General features: G+C 59.5%; 1 protein-coding gene across 1 annotated transcript in view; it reads left to right on the top strand.

Moving 5' to 3' along the window:
- The window catches only part of ARHGEF17 (Rho guanine nucleotide exchange factor 17), a gene marked incomplete at its 5' end in the record, with an annotated part of 36,939 nt that extends 16,381 nt beyond the window's left edge, over window positions 1-20,558 (top strand). Inside the window, 20 exons of the mRNA XM_082334016.1 lie at window positions 7,567-7,644; window positions 10,044-10,226; window positions 10,622-10,738; window positions 11,056-11,148; window positions 11,910-12,086; window positions 12,355-12,405; window positions 13,472-13,581; window positions 13,708-13,793; window positions 13,926-14,044; window positions 14,507-14,720; window positions 14,833-14,906; window positions 15,042-15,235; window positions 15,323-15,573; window positions 16,211-16,457; window positions 16,540-16,626; window positions 16,734-16,801; window positions 17,167-17,315; window positions 17,405-17,579; window positions 18,458-18,700; window positions 19,838-20,558. Of these exons, the coding sequence (XP_082190142.1) occupies window positions 7,567-7,644; window positions 10,044-10,226; window positions 10,622-10,738; window positions 11,056-11,148; window positions 11,910-12,086; window positions 12,355-12,405; window positions 13,472-13,581; window positions 13,708-13,793; window positions 13,926-14,044; window positions 14,507-14,720; window positions 14,833-14,906; window positions 15,042-15,235; window positions 15,323-15,573; window positions 16,211-16,457; window positions 16,540-16,626; window positions 16,734-16,801; window positions 17,167-17,315; window positions 17,405-17,579; window positions 18,458-18,700; window positions 19,838-20,028 (2,907 nt within the window). The 3' untranslated portion in view covers window positions 20,029-20,558. The remainder of the gene's footprint in view (window positions 1-7,566; window positions 7,645-10,043; window positions 10,227-10,621; window positions 10,739-11,055; window positions 11,149-11,909; window positions 12,087-12,354; window positions 12,406-13,471; window positions 13,582-13,707; window positions 13,794-13,925; window positions 14,045-14,506; window positions 14,721-14,832; window positions 14,907-15,041; window positions 15,236-15,322; window positions 15,574-16,210; window positions 16,458-16,539; window positions 16,627-16,733; window positions 16,802-17,166; window positions 17,316-17,404; window positions 17,580-18,457; window positions 18,701-19,837) is intronic.
- Window positions 20,559-20,864: the final 306 nt, after the last annotated feature.

Here is a 20,864-nt window from a genome sequence, read left to right as displayed (position 1 = left end):
AGGGTTTTGGTAGAAATAAAGCCAAGGGTGCGTTAAAATTGTTAAGCTTGGGCGTTCACCATGCACTGCGGGCTCCCTGGGGCAGGGGACTGTCCCCATGGGCCAGTGGCTCCCACTATGTCCCAGCTCCCTCTAGTGGGGTCTGCCCCAGGAAGAAGCATCCAGGGAAAGAAAAGGTGCAGGAATCCCAGTTCCCCCCCAGTTTCTTCCAAACTGGGAATGGGGATCTCAAGGAGGTGCCAAGATTCAAGCTGCTCCTAGCGCAACCCTACTATGAGACCTTAGAGAATCCCCCCCCTCCCAGCAGTGCAGAGCATCAGGAGCCCGCGGTGGGGACAAGTCATAAGGGGGCGGAAAACAACTTGTATTTATTTATTCTTAAAATTTTGGCACATTTTGGAGGGGCGGGAATAATTTTGCTTGAAGCAGGGCTAGCTCCTCCCTCGGCAGCCGCAGGAAGGATGAGCTGGGAAGGCCCCGAGCGGCAAATCCCACTCCCAAAATGCTCCAAAATGCTCCAGATTTTTCCTAAAGCCATATTTTTTTGCCCCAAAGCGAGGTCTCAGTGTCAAAATCCCCGCTACAGTTCAGCCAGGGTATGGCTGAGCCCTGACACAACTCGTTACACAGCTGATCTCAGAGAAACGCTGCGTGTTGTGGGTCCGGGAAGGGAATTTTGGGGTGAAAGGGAGTCTCCGGGGATACGGAGATTCCTCCTCCCATGGGATGTGATTTTAGCATCCCAGCCGGGTGGTGACAACGCGTGTGACACCCTCCCGCGCACCCCCGGCTTCAGCAACCCAGTTCCCGCCAGCAGCCGGATTTGGGGGGGTTGGAGGGGGAGTCCTCGGAGTGGCTGCAAGCAGCATCATTACATGCACTGATGTGTGCACGGTCTCAGCCTGGCCTCAGGGGCCAGAGGTTGCCCTGATGGCCGGGATTCCTCATGGATCCCTGCTCTCCCTTTCCCCTAAAACCCCATTTTTCTTTTAAAAAATGAAGTTTTTAGGACTTTCCTCCACCGAAGCCTCTTTGTTTGCAGGGGGTGGAGGCAGGACATGATTTGCCAGGTCCTTTATTTAGTATTTTAAGATGTTTTAAAATCCCCCGGGATGCTCAAACTCCTCCTACATCACTACACTTGGGCAGGGAAAAGCAAAATCATGGATTTGCACCCGGATTTTTTATTAAAAATTAAAATAGAGCGGCCTAGGAGAGCTCCTGTCCTTGGGTGGGAGGCCAAGCGGGGTTGGGGGGTTGTATTTCCAATGCTGGAGGGAAAAACTGGGGGGAAACCCCCTCTGTGAGCCCCCCGTCCTGGATTTGGGGTGCTGCCGAATCACCCCCAAATCCCCAGCGCCGGATCCGCTCCATCTTTGGGTTTTTCAGGAGCATCCTCACGTCAATGCTGGCGCAAGCCTTTGGGATGGGGGGTGAACCCCTTGGCTCCGTCCCAAGGGATTGGGATGCTTTTCCTGGGAGGGTTTGGGGGTTTTTTGGGGGGGAGGAAACACCCGGGTTGCCGAAAAAAAAAAAAAAAGGATTGTCCGAAAGGAAATCTAAAGGTGTTTACAAAGAGCCGCGCTGCTAAAAATAACCGGCTCATATTTTAGACGGCCCTAAAAATAGGCAGCGCTGTTGGAGTGGCCAAACACTCCCAGGAATTTCCTGTGGGCTGCGGGCCGCGCGCAGGGGGGTCCGGGCTCGGCGGCCGGCGGCACGGCCGGCATCGCTCCGGCTTTTTCTTTCCTGGGTGACAGCGAGATAACCTCCGTTGGGCCCCTCGATGCACAGCGGGATCCAGCCTGGCTCCTTCCCTGGTCCGGGCGGTTATGGGCTTAACCCTTCTCCATCCATCCTTCCTCCCTGATAACATCCGAAGATGTCGGGTGGGTTTGAGGGAGGTTTTTAAACCCATCAGCAGAAAGCTCAACCTTATAGTAGACACTGGAGAATCTACCTGCAGAGTTAAATGAAGGGATTGACTCAAAGGAGGTGTTTGGGGAGCGGGGATGTGGGAAGGACCCTCTGCAAATGGAGGGATCCCCTGCTCGCCCCAGGGACAAGCGATCCCATGGGAGGGTGTTGCTGCAGGCGGAGCGATCGGGTCACTGTCGCAGCGTCACGGCGTCGCGGCGTCACGGCGTCGCAGGCCAGCTGGGGCTGGGGTTGTAATTTAAATGAGGCAGGGATTGCAAGAGGAATGGGTTCGGGATTGCAAACCAGATGGATCGGGGATTGCAACCCAAATGAGCCCAGGATTGCAACCCAAATGGGTCTGGGATTGCAACCCAGGTGGGGCCAGGATTGCAACCAGGTGGGTTCGGGATTGCTAACCCAGATAAACCTGGGATTGCAATGCAGACGGACCCAGGATTGCAGCCCCGGTGGGGCTGGGATTGCAACAGGAATGGGTTTGGGATTGCAACCCAGATGGGGCTGGGATTGGAACGCAGATGAGCACGGGATTGTAACTCAGATCGACCCAGGACTGCAGAGTGGGTCTGGGATTGCAACCCAGATGGGCCCAGGATCGCAGCCAAGATGGACGTGAGATTGCAACCCATGTGGACCCAGATTTGCAACCCAGATGGGGCTGGGATTGCAGTGCAGATGGGTCCAGGGTTGCAGCCCGAATGGGTCCAGGGTTGCAGCCCAAATGGGTCTGGGGTTGCAACCTTGGTAGGCCCAGGACTGCAACAGAAACTCTGCCAAATGGGTCTGGCAATTGCAACACAGATGGGCCCGGGGCTGCAGCCCAAAATGGGGGTTACAGCCCAAATGGGACAGGAGTTGGAAACCAGGTGGGTCTGGGACTGCAACAGAAACAAGTCTAGGTTTGCAACCCAAATAAAACAGGGATTACAACAGAAATGGGTCTGGGATTGGAGTCCAGAAGAACCCAGGATTGCAACGCAGATGTGTCCAGGATTGCAGCTGAGATGGGTTTGGGATCGCAGCCCAAATGGGGCTGGGAATGGAACCCAGAATGGCGCGGGTTTGCAACTCAGATGGCTCCAGGATTGCGACCCTGATGGGTCCAGGATTACAGCCTACGCGGGCCTGGGATTGCAACCCTGACGGGCCAGGGATTGCACCCAGATGGGTCTGGGATTGCAATGCAGATGAGCCCAAGGTTGCAGCCCATGTGGGACTGGGACTACAACCTAAATGGGTCTGGGGTTACAACAGAAATGGGTCTGGGATTGGATCCCAGAAGAGCTCAGGACTGCAACCCAGATGGGACTAGGATTGCAACCCAAATGGATCTGGGTTTGCAACCCAAATGGATCCAGGATTGCAACCCAGACAGGTCTGGGATTGCAACAGAAATGGGTCTGGGATGACCGTGGTGCTGCAGAAGGAGTTGCAGGAGCAGCTGCCTTGCAAACAGCCTCATTACCCCTAATGCAATTAGCTGTACTGGGTGCAGCGCAGGCACCCATCGTGCCCACGCCGGGTGCTATGGGTCCCTCCTCCCTGATCCCAGTGAGGAGGTGCATTTAAGGCCTCTTATATGCACCGAGTTGGCCGTTCTCTGCCATGCACCGCAGGGAGGGTGCCGAGGGGGCCGGGATGCGTTCTGTGCACCCGTCCCGGCCCCCTCGGCACCCTCCCCGGGGTGGGATGCTCATCTTCCTCATATCCAAGAGGAAATTTACTGGCTGCAATGGGAGGACGCAGCCCTGCTGCACGCCGTTGCTGTGGAAACGGGGTGAGCGGCTAATTAGATTTAATTAACGAAGCAGGAGGGGAGCGTTAGAAACGGATCCGGGCAGGGTGCATCACCCGGCAGACAGGGATGTGGGTGCTGAGGTGATGATGTCGGGGAGGGGGGGGCAGGTTTGCTTCTTGCCTCAGTTTCCCTGTCTGTAAGGTCAGGGAGGGGGACACGGTACCCAGGGACCCCCCAAATTGATGGGAACCGAGACCCCAAGGATGCTGAGCACCCCAACCCAGCATCATCTATGCACCCCCGCCTCCCCAAAAATCCCACGCCCCAAAAAAGCATCGCCCCCCCCCCCAATACAGCATCCTCGGGCAGAACCTCTCCAACAGCATCCCCCCAGCAGGATCCGGCCCTGCCTGCATCCGCGCGCGTGTGTGGGCACGGCTCTGCCTCCATCGCCGATTGCTCTCGCCTGCCCGTGCCTCGGTAGCACCCGGGGCCGGGGACCCGCGTGCCGCCACGGACGCAGGCGCACGCCCGCCGCACGCATCCTGCAGCCGCTCTGCGGGAGGGCTTTTTTTTTATATATATATATACACACACACACACACACACACACACACACAAAACCCTATCGATATAAATAGCTCCTCTATTTTATTTCCCTCCTCGCTGCATCCCAGCGCAGCGTTCCGGCTATTTTAAAGGGGGGACCTGGGGGTATATATATATATATATATATACACACAATTTTTTTTATTCCTTGGGCCACGTGGGACGGACCGACCCCCGGGACCCGCATGCTGCAGATGGTGAGGACTCTGGCGCAGTTCACCATCGCGCTGGAGGACATGCGAGACATCGGGGACGGCATCGACGCGGCCTTTGCCGCCTCCGGGCTCGGCGGGGCGGCCGAGGAGCTGCCGGAGAAGGGTTGCGGCAGTCGCGGTGGTACCGAGGTGATGCGAAAAGGGATGGAGGGGGGTCCTGGGGATGGAGGGAGGGGGTGTAAGGTGGGATGGGGGGATATATGGGGGGGGTGCATGGATGCGTCATGTTTGGACACGTGTGCGCCCAGCAGAACCCGGCACCTGCGGGGTCTGGACCGCGATTGCCGTGGCAACGGCGCCTCCATCCTCATCCTCAACCCGCCGCCCCCGGGGTTCTCTGGATGGCAGGGAAGGGGGGGATGCTCCCACCAGGAGAGGGTGACGGGGGGGCTGGAGCCATCGCTGCCAACACCCCCCCAATGCTGATTTACACCGTGGAGGCGTCAGCTGGTGGGGAAATGCCCCAATTCCCATCGTGGCGGGGGCTGATCCCAAGGGTGCTGAGCACCTCGGGGGAGGCAGGATGCGGCCGGGGTGCGGCGGGGGGGTCCCCAAGCAGAGCAGATGGAGACCGAAGCGGCATCAGCCCTGCGGGGGAGAGGCTTTGCTGGGGTAAGGGATGCAGTGGGGCGCATCCTGCCCACGCCTGGGTACCGCTTCCCCCCACCAGGATGGTGTGTTACCCCCAGCTCCTGCTCATCCCTGCGGGAATTTCCCCCCGCCGGGATAATACCGCTGCTGTAGCGGTGGAAAAAAAATCCCCTTGCCAACGGCTGGGCCTCATCCTGCATCTCCCCACCGCTGCAAAACGCAGCCTCCGGTGCAGCGTGCGGTGCTGAGCCTGTTTCAGCTCACCGATCTGGCCCTTGGCTTTGGTCCCAAGCTGGGACAGCTCAGGAGAATGCCAGGATCATCATATTGAGGCAGAGAACTGCAGGCTGTGCGAGGGTTGGGGAAACTGAGGCAGGGCGGGGGGGTCAGGTGCTCTGCACCCCTAAAGCCCATCCTCTGGCAGGTGCCCTTCAGACCATAATTAAATTAATTGGGCAGTGAGAATGTTAATAAACTTCAGGGTGTAACGAAGAGGGGAGGTCTCAGCCAGTGTCGCTGAGGATGCCGGCATCAACGTGTTTTGGGGGGCAGATTTCCTGGGGGGCTTTGACCTGTCACCGTAATATTTGGCTCTAGACAGTTTCCTCCTTGCTTGGCTGAAAAGGCTGATATCAGCTTGGTGGGTGAGTGGGGAAACTGAGGCACAGCTCAAGCACCGAGTAGGATCTGGCCAGGATCCCTTCCCATTGCTCCCTGGGGACCACCGGGGAGATGGTGGCCTCCATCTGTGGTGAGGATGGTTGAGTTAAGGCTTCCTTCTGTGGTTACAGAGCGGCTTTGCGGCACTCGTGTCCCTGCCGGGAGAAGAAGGGGGGACACAGCCCCGCGTGGCTGGGGGACACAGGCTCATCCCACAAGGAGATGGGGGACATGGGGGTTTGATGGCTCCAGCAACCCCCATAGTGGCAGCAGGGCAAAGGAACCTGGTCCCAACATGCTGTGGTGGCCAGGACATCTCTGCACCCAGGGCTGTTGGGGTGTCCGAGCGTCCAGGGCCTTTGGAGGGTCCTTGTCCACAGAGGCTTTGGGGTATGCGTGCACCTACAGCACTCGGGGTGTCCCTGCACCCATGGCCTTGGGGGCGTCCAAGCCTCCAGGGACTTCGGGGTGTTTCACACCCACAATTTGAGGTGTCTCTGCACCCAAGGCCTTTGAGGCATCCAAGCCCCTCAAAACCTTTGGGTGTCCCTGCACCCAAAGCTTGGGGTGTCTCTGCACCCAGGGCCTTTGGATGGTCTCCATGAACAGGACCATTGGAGTGTCTCCATAGCCAGAATCTTGGTGCATCTCCTTTCCTAGGGCCAGCAGAGGGTCTCCGCACCCAAAACATTTGGGGTGTCTCACACCCAGGGCCTTTGGAGCATCTCCACAGCCAAAACTTTTGGGGTGTCTCACATCCAGGGTCTCTGGAGAGCCTACGCATGCAAAACTTTTGGGATATCTGTGCACCCAGGACACTTGGAGCACCTCTGCACCAAAAACTTTTGGAGTATCTTTGCACCCAGTATCTCTGGAGCACCTCCACATGCAAAATTTTTGGGGTCTCTCTGACCCAGGGCCCTTGGAGCATTTCTGCACTCAAAACCTTTGGGGTGTCTCACACCCAGCGTCTCTGGAGCGTATCCACACACAAAACTTTTGGGGTATCTCTGCCCCCAGGGTCTCTGGAGCATCTCTGCACCCAGGGCCTTTGGAGCACCTCCACATGCAAAACTTTTGGGGTATTTCTGCACCCAGGGCCCTTGGAGCATCTCTGCACCCAAAATATTTGGGGTTTCACTGTACCCAGCACCTTTGTAGTACCTCCACACCCAAAACTTTTGGGGTGTCTCTGCACTCAGAGCCTTTGGAGCATCTCTGCACCCAAAACTTTTGGGGTGTCTCACACCCTGGGCTCTGGAGCATTTCGCCCCCAGGCTGAGCTGCAGGGGGGTCCCCCCAGCTGCTGTGCATGAGAAGGATCTCCAAACCCCACAACTGAGAAGACCCCAACCCATCTGCTTCCCAAGACTGGCAGACCACCCCACACCACCACCTCCCCGTGCCCCCCACCACCCCATTAATCCCCCTGCTGCGGGGCCACAGCCCAGCGCTGGGGTGCCCGGGGTGCCGGGCGGGAGGCGAATTCCTACGGGACCGCTCCGAGCGGAGCCGCCGGAGAGACGGAGGGCGCCGGGACCGACCCATGTAGGGCTGTGAGATCCAGGGCGGGCTCCTGACGCGGCCGCGGAGGAAACCAGGCGTCTCTGTGCGCTCGGTGTCATGTACTTCCTAATCCTCCCGGATTCCTCCATCGGGGTGGAGAGGGAGCGGAGGGGAGCTGGACGCCAGCCGGGCTCCTCCGGCGTTCAGCCTCCCCACCGAGCCCCTGTGCCGGCACTGACACCCTCCACGTAGCTCCCCTCCGTCGTGTCACCCCAAAACTCATCTTTGTCTGTCTTTCCACCCGGGCAGGACATGAGGAAACACGTCATCATGACGCTGCTGGACACGGAACAGTCCTACGTGGAGTCCTTGCGCACCTTGATGCAGGTAACGCGGCGCGGCCGGGGACGTGGCACCCCAAACCACATCACGGCATGACCGTCCCTTGCTTGTCACCATTCCTGGGACCCCAAGTGGGACCCCCAGCTGTGGGTGCTCTACCAGCACTGATGCGGCGCGGGTACGGACTGGGGACGGGTGGCAGTGGGGATGTTGGGGACAGCAGGACTGGAAGTGGGAACAGTGGGCAAGTGTCAAGAATGGGGTGTGGGGGTCACTTCTGTCCCCCAAATCAAGCCCATAATGTTCCTGGTGGGTTGTCACCTGGCAGGTACCGTGTCCCCAAGCCCCTTCCCATGCTTGCCCCCCAAAAACTCTTCTTCATGTTGCACCCCATCTCCTGGGCTGTTGCTGATGGCCATCCCATGATGGGAGACCCCTTACACCCCCCGTTCCCATGTCCCCCCATTTTCTGCTCAGCGTCATCACCTGCAGCCACGGGCCAAGGGTTTTTCTCCGTCCTTTTTTTACTGAGCTGGCTCCAACCCCCTTGAAGTAGCCTGGCCGGAGGGTCCACCCCACGTTTCAGATGTTAATGAAGGTGTTTCAGAAGGTTAATGGTGGTCAACGCCCTGGAGACTAGGTCACGCTGGCGTAGGTGTGGGTTGTCCGCATCGCTGCAGGTGGAAACGCCAAAAAATCAGAGCTCTGCTCCGCTTGATACAAAGTGGTGCCTGTAGGACATCTGCTGGGCATGTCCACGAGGGCATGGGGCACCCATCATCCCAACAACCTGGCTTTCCTCATAAATCACTTGTGAGGATGGTGGACCCAGATGTGCTCTGCCAGATGTTGCTGCAGGAGGGAAGGACCCTTCGAGGCTGCTCCTAGTGCAGAGGTTGGCTTGGAGGGGCGAGAGGACCCTGGCTCTGGGGCTCATTTTGGGGGAAGCTGTACGCGGTTTGGGGACGGATGGTGCCCCTTCTCGTCTTGGCATGGACAGAGGCTGTCCCATGGGCTGTGTCTTCCTCTGAGGTGGGACAGGAGGCTGGTTGGAGAGAGGACAGCCGTGCTGGGGCTCACCGGTTCCCCACTGGAGGGACTGGTTGGACATGGGTGGGAGCCACAGGGCATTAATGCCTGAGCTCTTGCCCGTGGGACACGTCCTGGCACGGTGCAACCAGGGGGACCTGGCTTTCTGGGGGGGTGGTCACAGGGGTCCAGATGCCCCCAGCTCCCTATCTTAGCTGGGACAAGGTGCTTGGATCTGTGATGTGGCCCGGTGGCATGTAGCGTGGTGGCTACCAGGGACAGGGACCACCTTGCAGCACCATCTTCCAGCCAAGCCAGATGGTGCATGGGCAAGCCCTGCCTGTGCTCCTTGTGTGCCAAGGTAGGGGTTGTCTCCACGCTCTTCTTCCCCATCTGGTCCTCGCTCCCCCAGTTTCGTAGTGGGCGGGATGCATGGCACAGCCCAGCCCAGCCCCCACTGGAGGTGTTGGCCACAGTAGGGCAGGTGAGGCAGGTTATGAGCCTCAGGAAGGATGTGGCCCTTCTAACTCGGGTTTTCACGAGATACCCACCGTCAGCCTGAGGAACCTCATCCTCGGGGGTGACTCCTCCCTCGCCAGCTTGGATGGAGATGTCCAAAGCAGCTTGAGGTGGGTCCTGTCCTCGCCGCTCACCTCCGTGGTTCTCCCAAGATCCTGAAGGACACCAGCACCCTGTACTGGTTGGACTGAGGAGGAGGCAAGGCCTGAGAAGACCTTCCTCATCCTGCATCCCTTGCAAATCCAGCTCTCCCATTCCCAGGGGCGCTGCTCCCCTCCGCAGCTCTGCCCCGTGGTGGGAGGAAAGGGGTTTTGTAGCAGAGCTGCCCACCCGGCCTTGCAGAGGACCTGCTCTTGTCCCACTTTTCCTACTGACCCTGAGCATCACTCATTGGCCATTGCCCAAGAGATGCTGACGGCGAGGTGGTCCAGGGCTTGACCTGGTGCCTCCACCCCACTCACTCCAGCCCCTCCTAGTCCCAAACACCCTAAATCCCACTGGGAACCCACCGGCTTTTGGATTCCAGGGTTGTGCTGCTGTGATTCCCCAGCTGGGTCAGGCTCTGTAGCAGATGGGGATGACCAAAGCTCATGACAGCAAAGGTTTGGAGCCTCTCAAGGCCATGGCTGGCGGTTCCTCGTGTAGACCTGCCCTGCTCCCCACTCTGCCATGGGGATGCACTGGGTGGGATGGGACCCAGGAGGGCTGGGGTGCAAAACCTGCTGGGACCGGGTGCTGTCTGGTCCCTCCGATGGGCCCCACAACCCAATGTTCACTGGGGGAACCCCCTGCTGCAGGATGCCACCGATCGCCGTATTTACGGGGGTTGAAAAATTCATATTGAGGCAGTGGGAGAAGAAATCTCTGGGGACCCCGATGCCTTGGCTTCCCCGCAGGGTTACATGAAGCCGCTGAAGCAGCCGGAGAACTCGCTCTTGTGTGACCCATCGCTGGTGGACGAGATCTTCGACCAGATCCCCGAGCTGCTGGAGCATCACGAGCAGTTCCTGGAGCAGATCCACGACTGCGTGCAGAACTGGCACGAGAAGCAGAAAGTGGGCGACCTCCTCGTGCAGTCGGTAGGTCCTCGCAGGGTGGATTTCCCCCGGGGAACCCAGGCGTGCCCACTCTCGGGCATGGCCCCAGCAGGAGAAGTTTTGGAGCAGGAGGCAGGGGAGTGATTAAAGGACGGGCCAAACACGCCTGAGATGGAGAACAGGAGACGATCTCCAGGCCTGCCGTCTGCTTAGCGTAACGGTGGGGTGTTGCGGTGACCGGCTGGGTCTGCAGCTCGGCGTTTCTGCCTCGGGAGCAGAAATGTCAGGGCTGAAAAATCGAGGGGGGCGGGCGGCGGGCGAGCCCTCCCCGCGCCAGCCCAGAGCCAGGATTAACCCTTGGGGCAGCTTCTTCCAAGCTTGCCTGGGAGGTCCATGCTGGACCTATCCCCTTTTCCCCCCCTCTTTTCCCCTCCCAGTTCTCCAAAGACGTGCTGGTGAACATCTACTCTGCCTACATCGATAACTTCCTCAACGCCAAGGATGCCGTCAGGATCGCCAAGGAAGCCCGGCCAGCATTCATGAAGTTCCTGGAGGTGGGTCCTGGTTTCTCTCCCCAGAGATGCTGGCCAAGGTCCAGAGCCACGTGCAAGGCTGCCGGAGGGGCAGGATGGGCGTTAATGGGAGTAAACTGGTAATCTATGCTCAGACTGGGATTTTTCCCCCCACCTTCTTCTTGGTTTTGTTGCAAAGAGGCCAAATTGGGATGAACCGGAGTCACTCCGGGTGGTGTAAAAAGGAGGCAACCTGACTTCAAACGGGTGTTGCTCCAGGTCCTGGGCTGGTGGCACGCCGGGTGCCTGCTGTGTCGCCCCTAACGGGCCTGTCCTTGTCCCCCACCGGTGTTTTGCAGCAAAGCATGCGGGAGAACAAGGAGAAGCAGGCTCTGTCTGACCTGATGATCAAGCCGGTGCAGAGGATCCCGCGATACGAGCTGCTGGTGAAGGTGGGTGCAGGCAGGAGGGCGTCTGTGTCGTGCTGGGAGCAGATGAGACCATGGCTCCTCCTCACCTCCACGTAACAGGAGCTTTTAGGGGTCTCATGTCTCTCCTGGCCCCTTTTCCCATCCCTTGGCACAAAGTTGGTGTCCCCGGGCATGTGTGCAGCTCTGCCCTCCTGCGAATGGTCACCCTGAGGACTGTCACCCCACTGTCCCCCCCAGCGCGTCCCTACGGGTGTGCAGTCCCCTTTCTGCTGGGAGGTTGGACATTGCAGCGCCATTTTGGGACCAGTCACCCTGCCACCCCTCCGTGCCTCAGTTTCCCCGTGCTTGGGTCACTCTCCCTGGCACTGAGGCTGGTGGGAGTGCGCTTTCATAGAACCACAGAATGGTTTGGGTTGGAAGGGACCTTCAAAACTCATCCAGTCCAACCCCTTGCCATGGGCAGGGACATCTTCCACTGGATCAGGTTGCTCAAAGCCCCATCCAAACTCGCCTTGAACACTTCCAGTGATGAATTTTGGGTGTCCATGCAAGGTGATGGTGTGCTTTCAGGAGCTGGTGGCCTCTTTAGAGGTGGCAAAGACCAGGCTGGTGGTGGCCAAAGCTCAAGGCTTCGTTTCTTTGCAAAACCTTTCCTGCATGGGGCTGGTTTCCATCCCCAGCAGCCAGAGCAGCGCAGTGGGGGCTTTTGCTTGGGGGTGTCATGGCATCATCGATGCCTGGGCTTTGCCTGTGGTGACATCCTGGCTGTGTCCCCATGGTAGGACCTGCTGAAGCACACGCCAGAGGACCACCCTGACCACCCTTTCCTCATCGACGCCCAGCGCAACATCAAGCAAGTGGCCGAGAGGATCAACAAGGGCATGAAGAGCGCGGAGGAGGTGGAGAGGAACGCCCGGATTGTGCAGGAGATCGAGTCCCACATCGAAGGGATGGAGGACGTACGTACGGGGGTCTTACACAGGGTCGATCTTTCCTTCTCCCTAAAATGCAACCATTTCTGCTCTTTCTGGGTCACCCCAGGCTGGGCCACTTGTTTTACCCTCTGGGTCCTGCTTTCCCCATCATCACTTGGCCTTGGTGGGCTCCTGGGGGTTTGGGAAGGGGCTGGGGTGCCAGTTCTGAGCTGGGGGGCCAGAGGGGCAGGGATGAATCCCACAAGGGTCCCCCCCTGGAGCTCCCTGCTCATGAGCCTCCTTGTTCCCACAGCTCCAGGCCCCACTCCGCAGGTTCCTGCGCCAGGAGATGGTCGTGGAAGTGGTAAGAGCAGGGTGGTCCCTGGTCACCGTCAGGGCTGTGGGACTGCACACTGGATGGGGCAGTGGGAGGCTATGATTGCGGGTCATGGGATGCCTGTGTGCCCATGGGAAGCTACAGATGGATGGATGGATGGATGGATGGATGGATGGAAGCTGCATCAGGGGAAGTTCAGGTTGGACATTAGGAAAAGGTTCTTCACTGAGAGGGTGATCGATCACTGGAACAGGCTCCCCAGGGAAGTGGTCACAGCACCAAGCCTGTCAGAGTTCAAGGAGTGTCTGGACGACGCTCTTAGTCATATGGTTTAGTGTTAGGTAGTCCTGCGAGGAGCAGGGAGTTGGACTCGATGATCCTTATGGGTCCCTTCCAACTCGAGATATTCTGTGACTCTATGATTCTGTAAGGATGGACAGATGGATGGAAGGATGGATGGAAGAACGGAAGGATGGAAAGATGGATGGATGGATGCATGGATGCATGGATGGATGGGTGGGTGGGTGGGTGGATGGAAGGAACAGACAGATGGAAGATGGGTGGATGGATGGATGAATGGATGGATGAAGGGATGGATGGAAGGATGGAAGAAGAGATGGATGGATGGAGGGATGGATGGATGGATGGATGGATGGATGGACGGATGAAGGGATGGATGGAAGGATGGAAGAAGGGATGGAGGGATGGATGGATGGAAGGATGGATTGATGACAGGTGGATGTGGACAATATAAAATTCCCCAAGTGTGTGTGGGAAGATAAGATGTGTTTGGGAGCAGGCAGGAGGCAGGGAGAGCCGGCAGCAGCCCCGGGCCAGGGGTGCTTAGGGAGGCTGGTCCTTCCCCGTGAGTGGGACCCTGTGGCGTTGCCCACATGGCCGTTGCACCCATGTCCCCTTTCACCATCATGAGGACACAGCCAGTCCCCATGCAGATGGTGGTGTGGGACCCGTCCCACCCCGCAGCCTCCCTGTGCCAAGGCAGCGCATGGGGAAACTGAGGCAGGGACCGCTCCCAGTGCCAGCAGTGGGGGGGCCGGATGTTAACCCCTTGGTGTCTCCCACCACTCCGCAGAAGGCGGTGGGTGGGAAGAAGGACCGCTCCTTCTTCCTCTTCACGGACCTGCTGGTCTGCACAACGTTGAAGCGCAAGTCGGGCTCCCTCCGCCGCAGCTCCATGAGCCTGTGAGTACCACCTGGGGGGCACCCACCACGGTTAACCCACGGCGTTAGGGCTGTCCCCGTCGGCTGGGCTGTCTTTAGGGTGCTGGGGAAGTGGGTGCAGTTCAGCCATCCCCCCCAACCTCGCAGGTACACAGCGGCCAGCGTGATCGACACGGCCAGCAAGTACAAACTGCTCTGGAAGCTGCCGCTGGAGGACGTGGACATCGTCAAAGGTCTGTCACTGCCTTTTGGAGTGTCCCATCCCACCCCAAAACCCATTGCTCAGCCCTGGCTGGCAGGGAGAAGGTTCCCCTGTGCGGCAGCGGGGAGGAAGGGGTTAACACCATGCGTGTGTCCCCACACAGGTGCCTCGCAAGCCACCAACCGGGAGAGCATCCAGAAAAGCATCTGCCGCCTGGATGAAGACCTCAGCACTTTGGGGCAAGTCAGCAAGCTGTCGGAGACCCTCAGCTTCCCCCACCAGGTATGGGGATGATGGCCCTGGTGCTGTCCCCTGGCTGGGCACATTCCCCGTGGGACCACTTGGGATGTCCTCAGCGTGGGAGAACCTGTGGAAGTGCTGGTGGCCATGAGTGTCCTCAAAGGGCCCAGATGCCACCAGCCCTAAAACCACAAAGGGGGTTGGGGCAGCTTCTGAAGGATGCTCGGGGATGCACAGGGTCAGCGTCACATGGTGGCCCTGGCACTGTCCCCCAGCCAGGCTCCTTCCCCAGGGGAGCAACTGGGATGTCCTTGGTGGGAAGGAGAGCTTGGGGAAGGGCTGGTGGCCATGAGCGTCCTCAAAGGGCCCAGATGCCACCAGCCCCAAATCCACAATGGGGTTGGGGCAGCCTCTGAAGGATGCTAGGGGATGGACGGGGTGTCATCAGGCATGTGGCTGGTGGTGGCCCATCCCTGAGAGCTGAAACGTTGTCCCCATCCCCAGAACCTGGACGATGTGATCAAGGACCTGATGGCCGCCATCCACCGGGAGCTGGCAGAGAAACAATCCCTGTCCTTCAGCATGGCCTTCCCCCCCAACAAGGTGGAGCTCAGCACCACCAAAGCTGATGGCACCGAGTCCTTCATCTTTGAGTTCCCCAACCCCGATGCCCGGCTCGGCTTTGAGCAAGCCTTTGAGGATGCCAAGAAGAAGCTGGGTAACACCAGGGACCGGGGAGGTGGACACAGTGGTGGGCTTGGCATCACGCCCCCGCTTTGGTAGAGCCCTTTTCCCCATCACTTCTTCATCCTGCAATTTGATTTTCCCAGCTTCCAGCAAAAACTGCCTGGACCCGGAGTTCCTCAAGGCCATCCCCATCATGAAGACGCGGAGCGGGATGCAGGTACTTGGTGGCTGGGTTCAAGCGTCCCATGGGAGCTGCGGTCCTCTTCATCCTCGTGGGCTTGCGGCTGGATGCCGAGAGCTCCTGCATCATTCCCAAATGACCCAACTCATCCCATCTTTTGCTCCTTTGCAGTTTTCTTGTGCTTCTCCCAGCCATGGCAGCCCGGAAAGCTCCCACGAGGTCTGGGTTTGCAACAGCGATGGTTATGTGGGGCAGGTTTGTTTGCTCAGCATCCGTAAGGAGCCCACGGTGGAGGCGTGCATCGCTGTCTGCTCCGCCAGGATCCTCTGCATCGCCTCCGTGCCCGGTCTCAAGCGGGTGTATAGGTAGGACATTCCCACCGGCACCGCGGAGCCGGCAGGCACGGGGCGATGCTGGAGCTGCTTCTTTCCCCCCTCCCCTCATCGCGGCAGGGAGCGTGCCGAGCCGGTGGGCAGCCCCTCCTCGGAGCCGATGCCGGCGCAGCCGGAGGATGCGGGGCCGCAGCCGTGCCTGCACATCTCCATCTCGGGTTCGTCGCTGGAGCTCTCGGAGCCGGTTGATGGCGGCAACAGGGAGCTGGTGCCCTTCGATAGCGATGACACGGATGATGAGTCCTCGCCCAGTCCCTCGGGGACGCTGCAGAGCCAAGCCAGTCACTCCACCATCTCCTCCAGCTTTGGGAGTGAGTCTCTGCTTAGCAAAAAAACACTTCTTTGCCCCAAAATCATAGAATCATAGAATGGTTTGGGTTGGAAGGGACCTTTAAAGATCATCTAGTCCAACCCCCTGCCATGGGCAGGGACATCAACCAGATCAGGGTGCTCACAGCCCCGTCCAGCCTGGCCTTGAATGTTTCCAGGGATGGGGCATCTCCCACCTCTCTGGGCAACCTGGGCCAGTGTCTCACCACCCTCAGCATAAAGAATTTCTTCCTTATATCTAGTCTGAATCTACCTTCTTTTAATTTAAAACCATCACCCCTTGTCCTGTCGCTACAGGCCCTACTAAAATGATGGGCAGCTCCATCTTTTTGGCCACTCTGCCTTGCGTTCCTCAGGGAATTTCACAGCTGGAGGCTTTTGAGCCAGGGAAATCCTGGGAAAAGAGATGCTGGGGGACATCAGCCCAGTCCCGTGATGCTGGGATGGGGCTGGTGGTGGCTTTGGGTAAAACCTGGTGGGTTTGGGGCTCAGCATCCTGACGTCCTTCCCCGGGCTTGACATCGCAAGGGGACCCATGGTCTCTTCCCAGTCACTTTGGTGGGTGTCGGGTGGTCCTAGTCTGACCCATTCCTTCCTCGTCCTCCTCCTCCTCCGCAGATGAAGAGATCCCAAGCTGCAAGGAGGCAACAGCAGAGACGACGAGCTCAGAGGAAGAGCAAGAACCTGGCTTCATGCCCATCACCGGCACCTACGGCCAAAACCGGCATGGAGAAAGCCCCACGGACGGGCGAGCCCTGCGCCGCTCCAGCCGCGGCTCCTTCACCCGGGGCAGCCTCGAAGACCTCCTCAGCCTTGACCCAGAAGCCCATCAGAGCTCCATGTGGCTGGGCACCGAGGATGGCTGGTACGTCCCCAGGATGGGGGGACACACACGTGGGGTGGACCCCGATCCCGGCTGAGCCTCAAGCTTTGCTCTTCTCCCACAGCATCCATGTGTACCAGTCCTCGGACAACATCCGTAACAGGAAGAACAGCATGAAGATGCAACATGCCGCTGCCGTCATGTGCATCTTGTAAGCGGGGAAGAAGATTTTCAGCTCCGGGATGTCCACAGTGAGGTGGTTTGGGGTGGCTGAGTGGGGCTCTGTGACCGGTTGTCCAAGGGTTTTTCTCCCCGTAGGTACCTGGATAACCAGGTTTTCGTGTCGTTGGCCAACGGGGAGCTCGTTGTGTACCAGCGGGAGGCAGGTGAGGCCGGATCGGGGCCATCAAAGGGCACTGCAGGGGTTAAACGCAGCCCCAAAGTGGCTGTTGGGTGGGTGTTCAGGCAGGGAGGGATGCTCGGTGTGCCGGCGGCTTCCCTGCCTCTGCAGGAAGGGAAGGGACATCCCTCAAGTGATGCTGAAGACCCCGAAATCAGAGCCAGGCAGAAGCATGCATCCTCCTCCTGGTCCCTGCCTGCCGCTGGCATCCCCTGGGGACATCAGCTTATGTCCCCTCTAATGGGGGACCTGGAGATGGGCATCTCCAGCCACCGCATCCCGTCGGCCGGGTCGAGATGGGTTTTTTTGGGGATGCTTTAACCACCCACCCCACTCCCACCATCCTCACAGGCCGCTTCTGGGACCCCCAAAACTCCAAGTCCCTGTCCCTGGGCTCGCCGGGGAGCCCCATCACCAAGATGGTGGCAGTGGCGGGGAAGCTCTGGTGCGGCTGCCAAAACCGAGTCATCGTCCTCAACACCGCCACATTGGCGCAAGAGGTACCACGGGCAATGGCGGGAGGTCGGGGGGACGGTGATGGGCATCGGTGGCATCATCAGCGGCATCGCTGTGGCTCTGTCACCCGCAGCACACGCTCCAGGTGGGACAGGACAGCGGACGCAGTGTCACCTGCATGGTGAGCTCGGGGACCGGCGTGTGGGTCGCGCTGCAGAGCAGCGCCCAGGTCCGGCTTTACCACGCCACCAGCTACGAGCAGTTGGCCGAAGCAGATATCACCCCCCCGGTACACAAGATGCTCGCCGGTAAGTCCCACCGCTGGCAGGTCTCCGGTGGGTGCCCGTCGCTGTCTCCAGTGGGTACCCGTGCCCGTCGTCTGCCTTGAAAACGCGATGCCCCGCAGCATCCAGCGCCGGGAAATTTAATATCTCTTGCATCCTGATCAGCTTCAGGGAAGAAGACCCGACTTGTCACGCTCCTGGGGTTCATCCTCGCTGTTATGCAGCTGCATAATCCCACGGGGAAATAGGGCAGCCCCTGGGCAGATGGATAATCCCATATGGAAACAGGGCATCCTCTGGGCATCAGCGTAATCTCACAGGATAACAGGGAATTCCCCTGGGTGGCTTCATAATCCCATGCAGGAATAGGGCGGCCCATGGGCATGTGCATGTCCCATTCCACACAGGAATCAGGCAATCGCTGGGCATCTGCATAATCCTACATGGAAACAGGGCAGCCCCTGGGCATGTGCGTAATCCCAGGTAGAAATAGGGCAGCCCTTGGGGCAGTTGCATAATCCCATGGGGTAATAGGGCAGCCCCTGGGTGGCTTCATAATCCCACACAGAAATAGGGCAGCCCCTGGGTGGCTGCATAATCCCATGTGGAAACAGGGAAACCCCTGGGCATCTGCATAATCCCACGGAGTAATAGGGAACCCCCTGGATGGCTTCATAATCCCATGTGGGAATAGGGCAGCCCCGGGGTAACTGCATAATCCCACGGGGAGCCCAATCTGGCAGCACCCAAGGGTGTCTTCAACCAGCCAGGGGGGTTGTGGTGTCCCTTTCCCGCATCCCACATCCCCAGGATACCCCTGGGAACGGAGACCGGTGGCATCGTCGGGGTTCACAGCCCCATGCCGGGCAGGGAGGGATGCTGACGGCTGGGATTCTCGACAGGCTCGGATGCCATTATCCGGCAGCACAAGGCAGCCTGCCTGCGGATCACGGCTCTCCTGGTGTGCAAGGACTTGCTGTGGATCGGGACCAGCGCCGGCGTGGTGCTGACCCTCGCCGTCTCGGCCAAGGCGGCGCCGGCGTTGGTGGGGCTCTCTCAGGGTCACACTGGCCACGTCCGCTTCCTCACCGCCATCGAGCTGCCCGACGGCTTCGACGTCCTCTTCCCATTGCCGAGGGAGACGGGTAGGTGGGATGACTGGGGGGGGGCTCAATCCTGACCTGCTCCAGGGGCAGGAGTTTTTTATGGAGCCGGGAATGCTGTCCCGCTGGCGGATAACCAGGAGTAGCCTTGAAATGTGGTCATCGGAGTCCCCGCTCCATCCTTGCCTTGTTAAACTCCAGGCAGAAAAACTGGGGGGAGGTGGAACTTGGGTGCTAAACCGCCCTCCCAGGGGTTGGGGGATCGGTCAGGTGACCCCAGATTTTCCTGGGAGACCCTAATTCCCATGGGGAAAAGCCACTGGAAAGCCATGTGCTGCGTCTCACCCAGCCCAGCTCTGAGGTCAGGGTGGGATGGGGAGAAGGCGGTGATGTGGGGGGGAGGTGGTAATTTGGGTGGGAGGGGCTAATATGGGTGGGAGGGGCTAATTTGGGGTGAGAGGGGCTACTTGGGGGTGGGAGAAGTTTTTTGGGGCCAAGATGTGGCACCTGGGAAAATGGTGGTGACGTTCGGAGGATGCTGGTGTGAGGATGCTGGGGTGATGCTGATGGGTTGATGTTGGGATGGTGCTGGGAGGATGCTGGTGGGATGCTGGTGGGAGGAGGATGCTGGTGGGATGATGCTGGTGGGATCCTGGGATGATGTTGGTGGAATGATGCTGGGATGCTGCTGGTGGGATGCTGGTAGGATGATGCTGGTGGGACAATGCTGGTGGGGTGATGCTGGTGGGGTGATGCTGGTGGGACGATGCTGGGGGGGTGATGCTGGTGGGATGATGCTGGTGGGGTGATGCTGGTGGGGTGATGCTGGTGGGATGATGCTGGTGGGATGATGCTGGTGGGGTGATGCTGGTGGGATGACGTTGGGATGGTGCTGGGAGGATGCTGGTGGGATGCTGGTGCGACGCTGGGTGTTGCTGGTGGGATGCTGCTGGTGGGATGATGTTGGGATGCTGGTGGGAGGATGCTGGTGGAAGGATGATGCTGGGGTGGTGCTGATGGGAGGATGCTGGGATGGTGCTGGTGGGATGCTGGTAGGATGACGCTGGTGGGATGATGCTGGGGTGATGCTGGTGGGATGCTGCTGCTGGTGGGATGCTGGTGGGGAACAGGGGAGCTGTGGGGCCATCTGACAGCACGTTGGGCTTCTGCGCTTGGCAGGGGCCGAGAAGCCGAGCGAGGCAGAGAAACGAGACCCGTCGCGCCCCCGCGCCCCCGCCCTCGCCCTCTCCAAACCCAAGATGCTGGTGATCAGCGGCGGGGACGGCTACGAGGATTTCCGCCTGACCAGCAGCAGCGAGACGGTGGGCCGGGATGACAGCACCAACCACCTCCTCCTCTGGAGAGCATGAACGGCCGTGGACCCCCCCGGGGCCATCCCGGCGAGGAAAGGGGGTGCTGGCCCCCCTATATGCAGAGGTGGGGGGGTCCTGACCCCCCTCCCCGCCACCCCCCTGCCCCAGCGCCTCTCATCTCCAACCCGGCTGCTCTCTGTGTGCTCGGGGTTGGGGGGGATGAGCCCCGGTCCCCCCGCCGTCCCCCCGGCCACCGCACCGGACTGGGGGGGACACACACACACCGCTTTCGGGGCGTGGAGCAGATGGGGAGGGGGGGATGCGTTCGCTTGGGAAGGCGCTAACGAAGGAGGAAGGCGTTAACGAGCATCCCTGGGGACCGGCCGGAGGATGCCGTACAGCCAGGAACCTGCCTTGCTCTCCGGTTTTGTGTGTGCCTGCTTCGGGGTGCGGGGGGGTCGCAGCGCTGTCACCCCCCCGGCCCCAGGACCCCCGGCCACGCTGCGGGACCACCCCAGGGACAAGACGCCCGCGGTGTCCCCCCTCGCCCCGGGCCTCCCGCTAACCCGCTCGCTCCATCGCCAGCACCCAGATAGCTCTGTTTGTTTGTTCGTTTGTTTTAAATATATATATATTATATATATATAAACATCCTTATTTATTTGGGGGGGACTTGGGGGGGCCAGGCGCATCGTCACGTCGCTGCTGGTCCCTCTGCCCTGGAGTTTTGGGATTAAAACCTTCCTGGTTCATCACAGCAGAGCTGGAACCCGCTGCCGGAGCTGGAGCCCGCAGGGATGCTGGTGGAGGGAGGAGGGAGCGGATGGAGGGGAGGAGGGGAAAATTGGGGGATCCCCCCCCCCAAATCTCTGTGATTCCCATGGGATTTCACA

This window comes from Platalea leucorodia, assembly GCF_965183815.1.
Source record: "Platalea leucorodia genome assembly, chromosome: 2".
Lineage (NCBI taxonomy): Eukaryota > Metazoa > Chordata > Aves > Pelecaniformes > Threskiornithidae > Platalea > Platalea leucorodia.
Note: the sequence above shows the minus strand (reverse complement) of the source record. Positions and strands in the feature narration are given on the sequence as shown.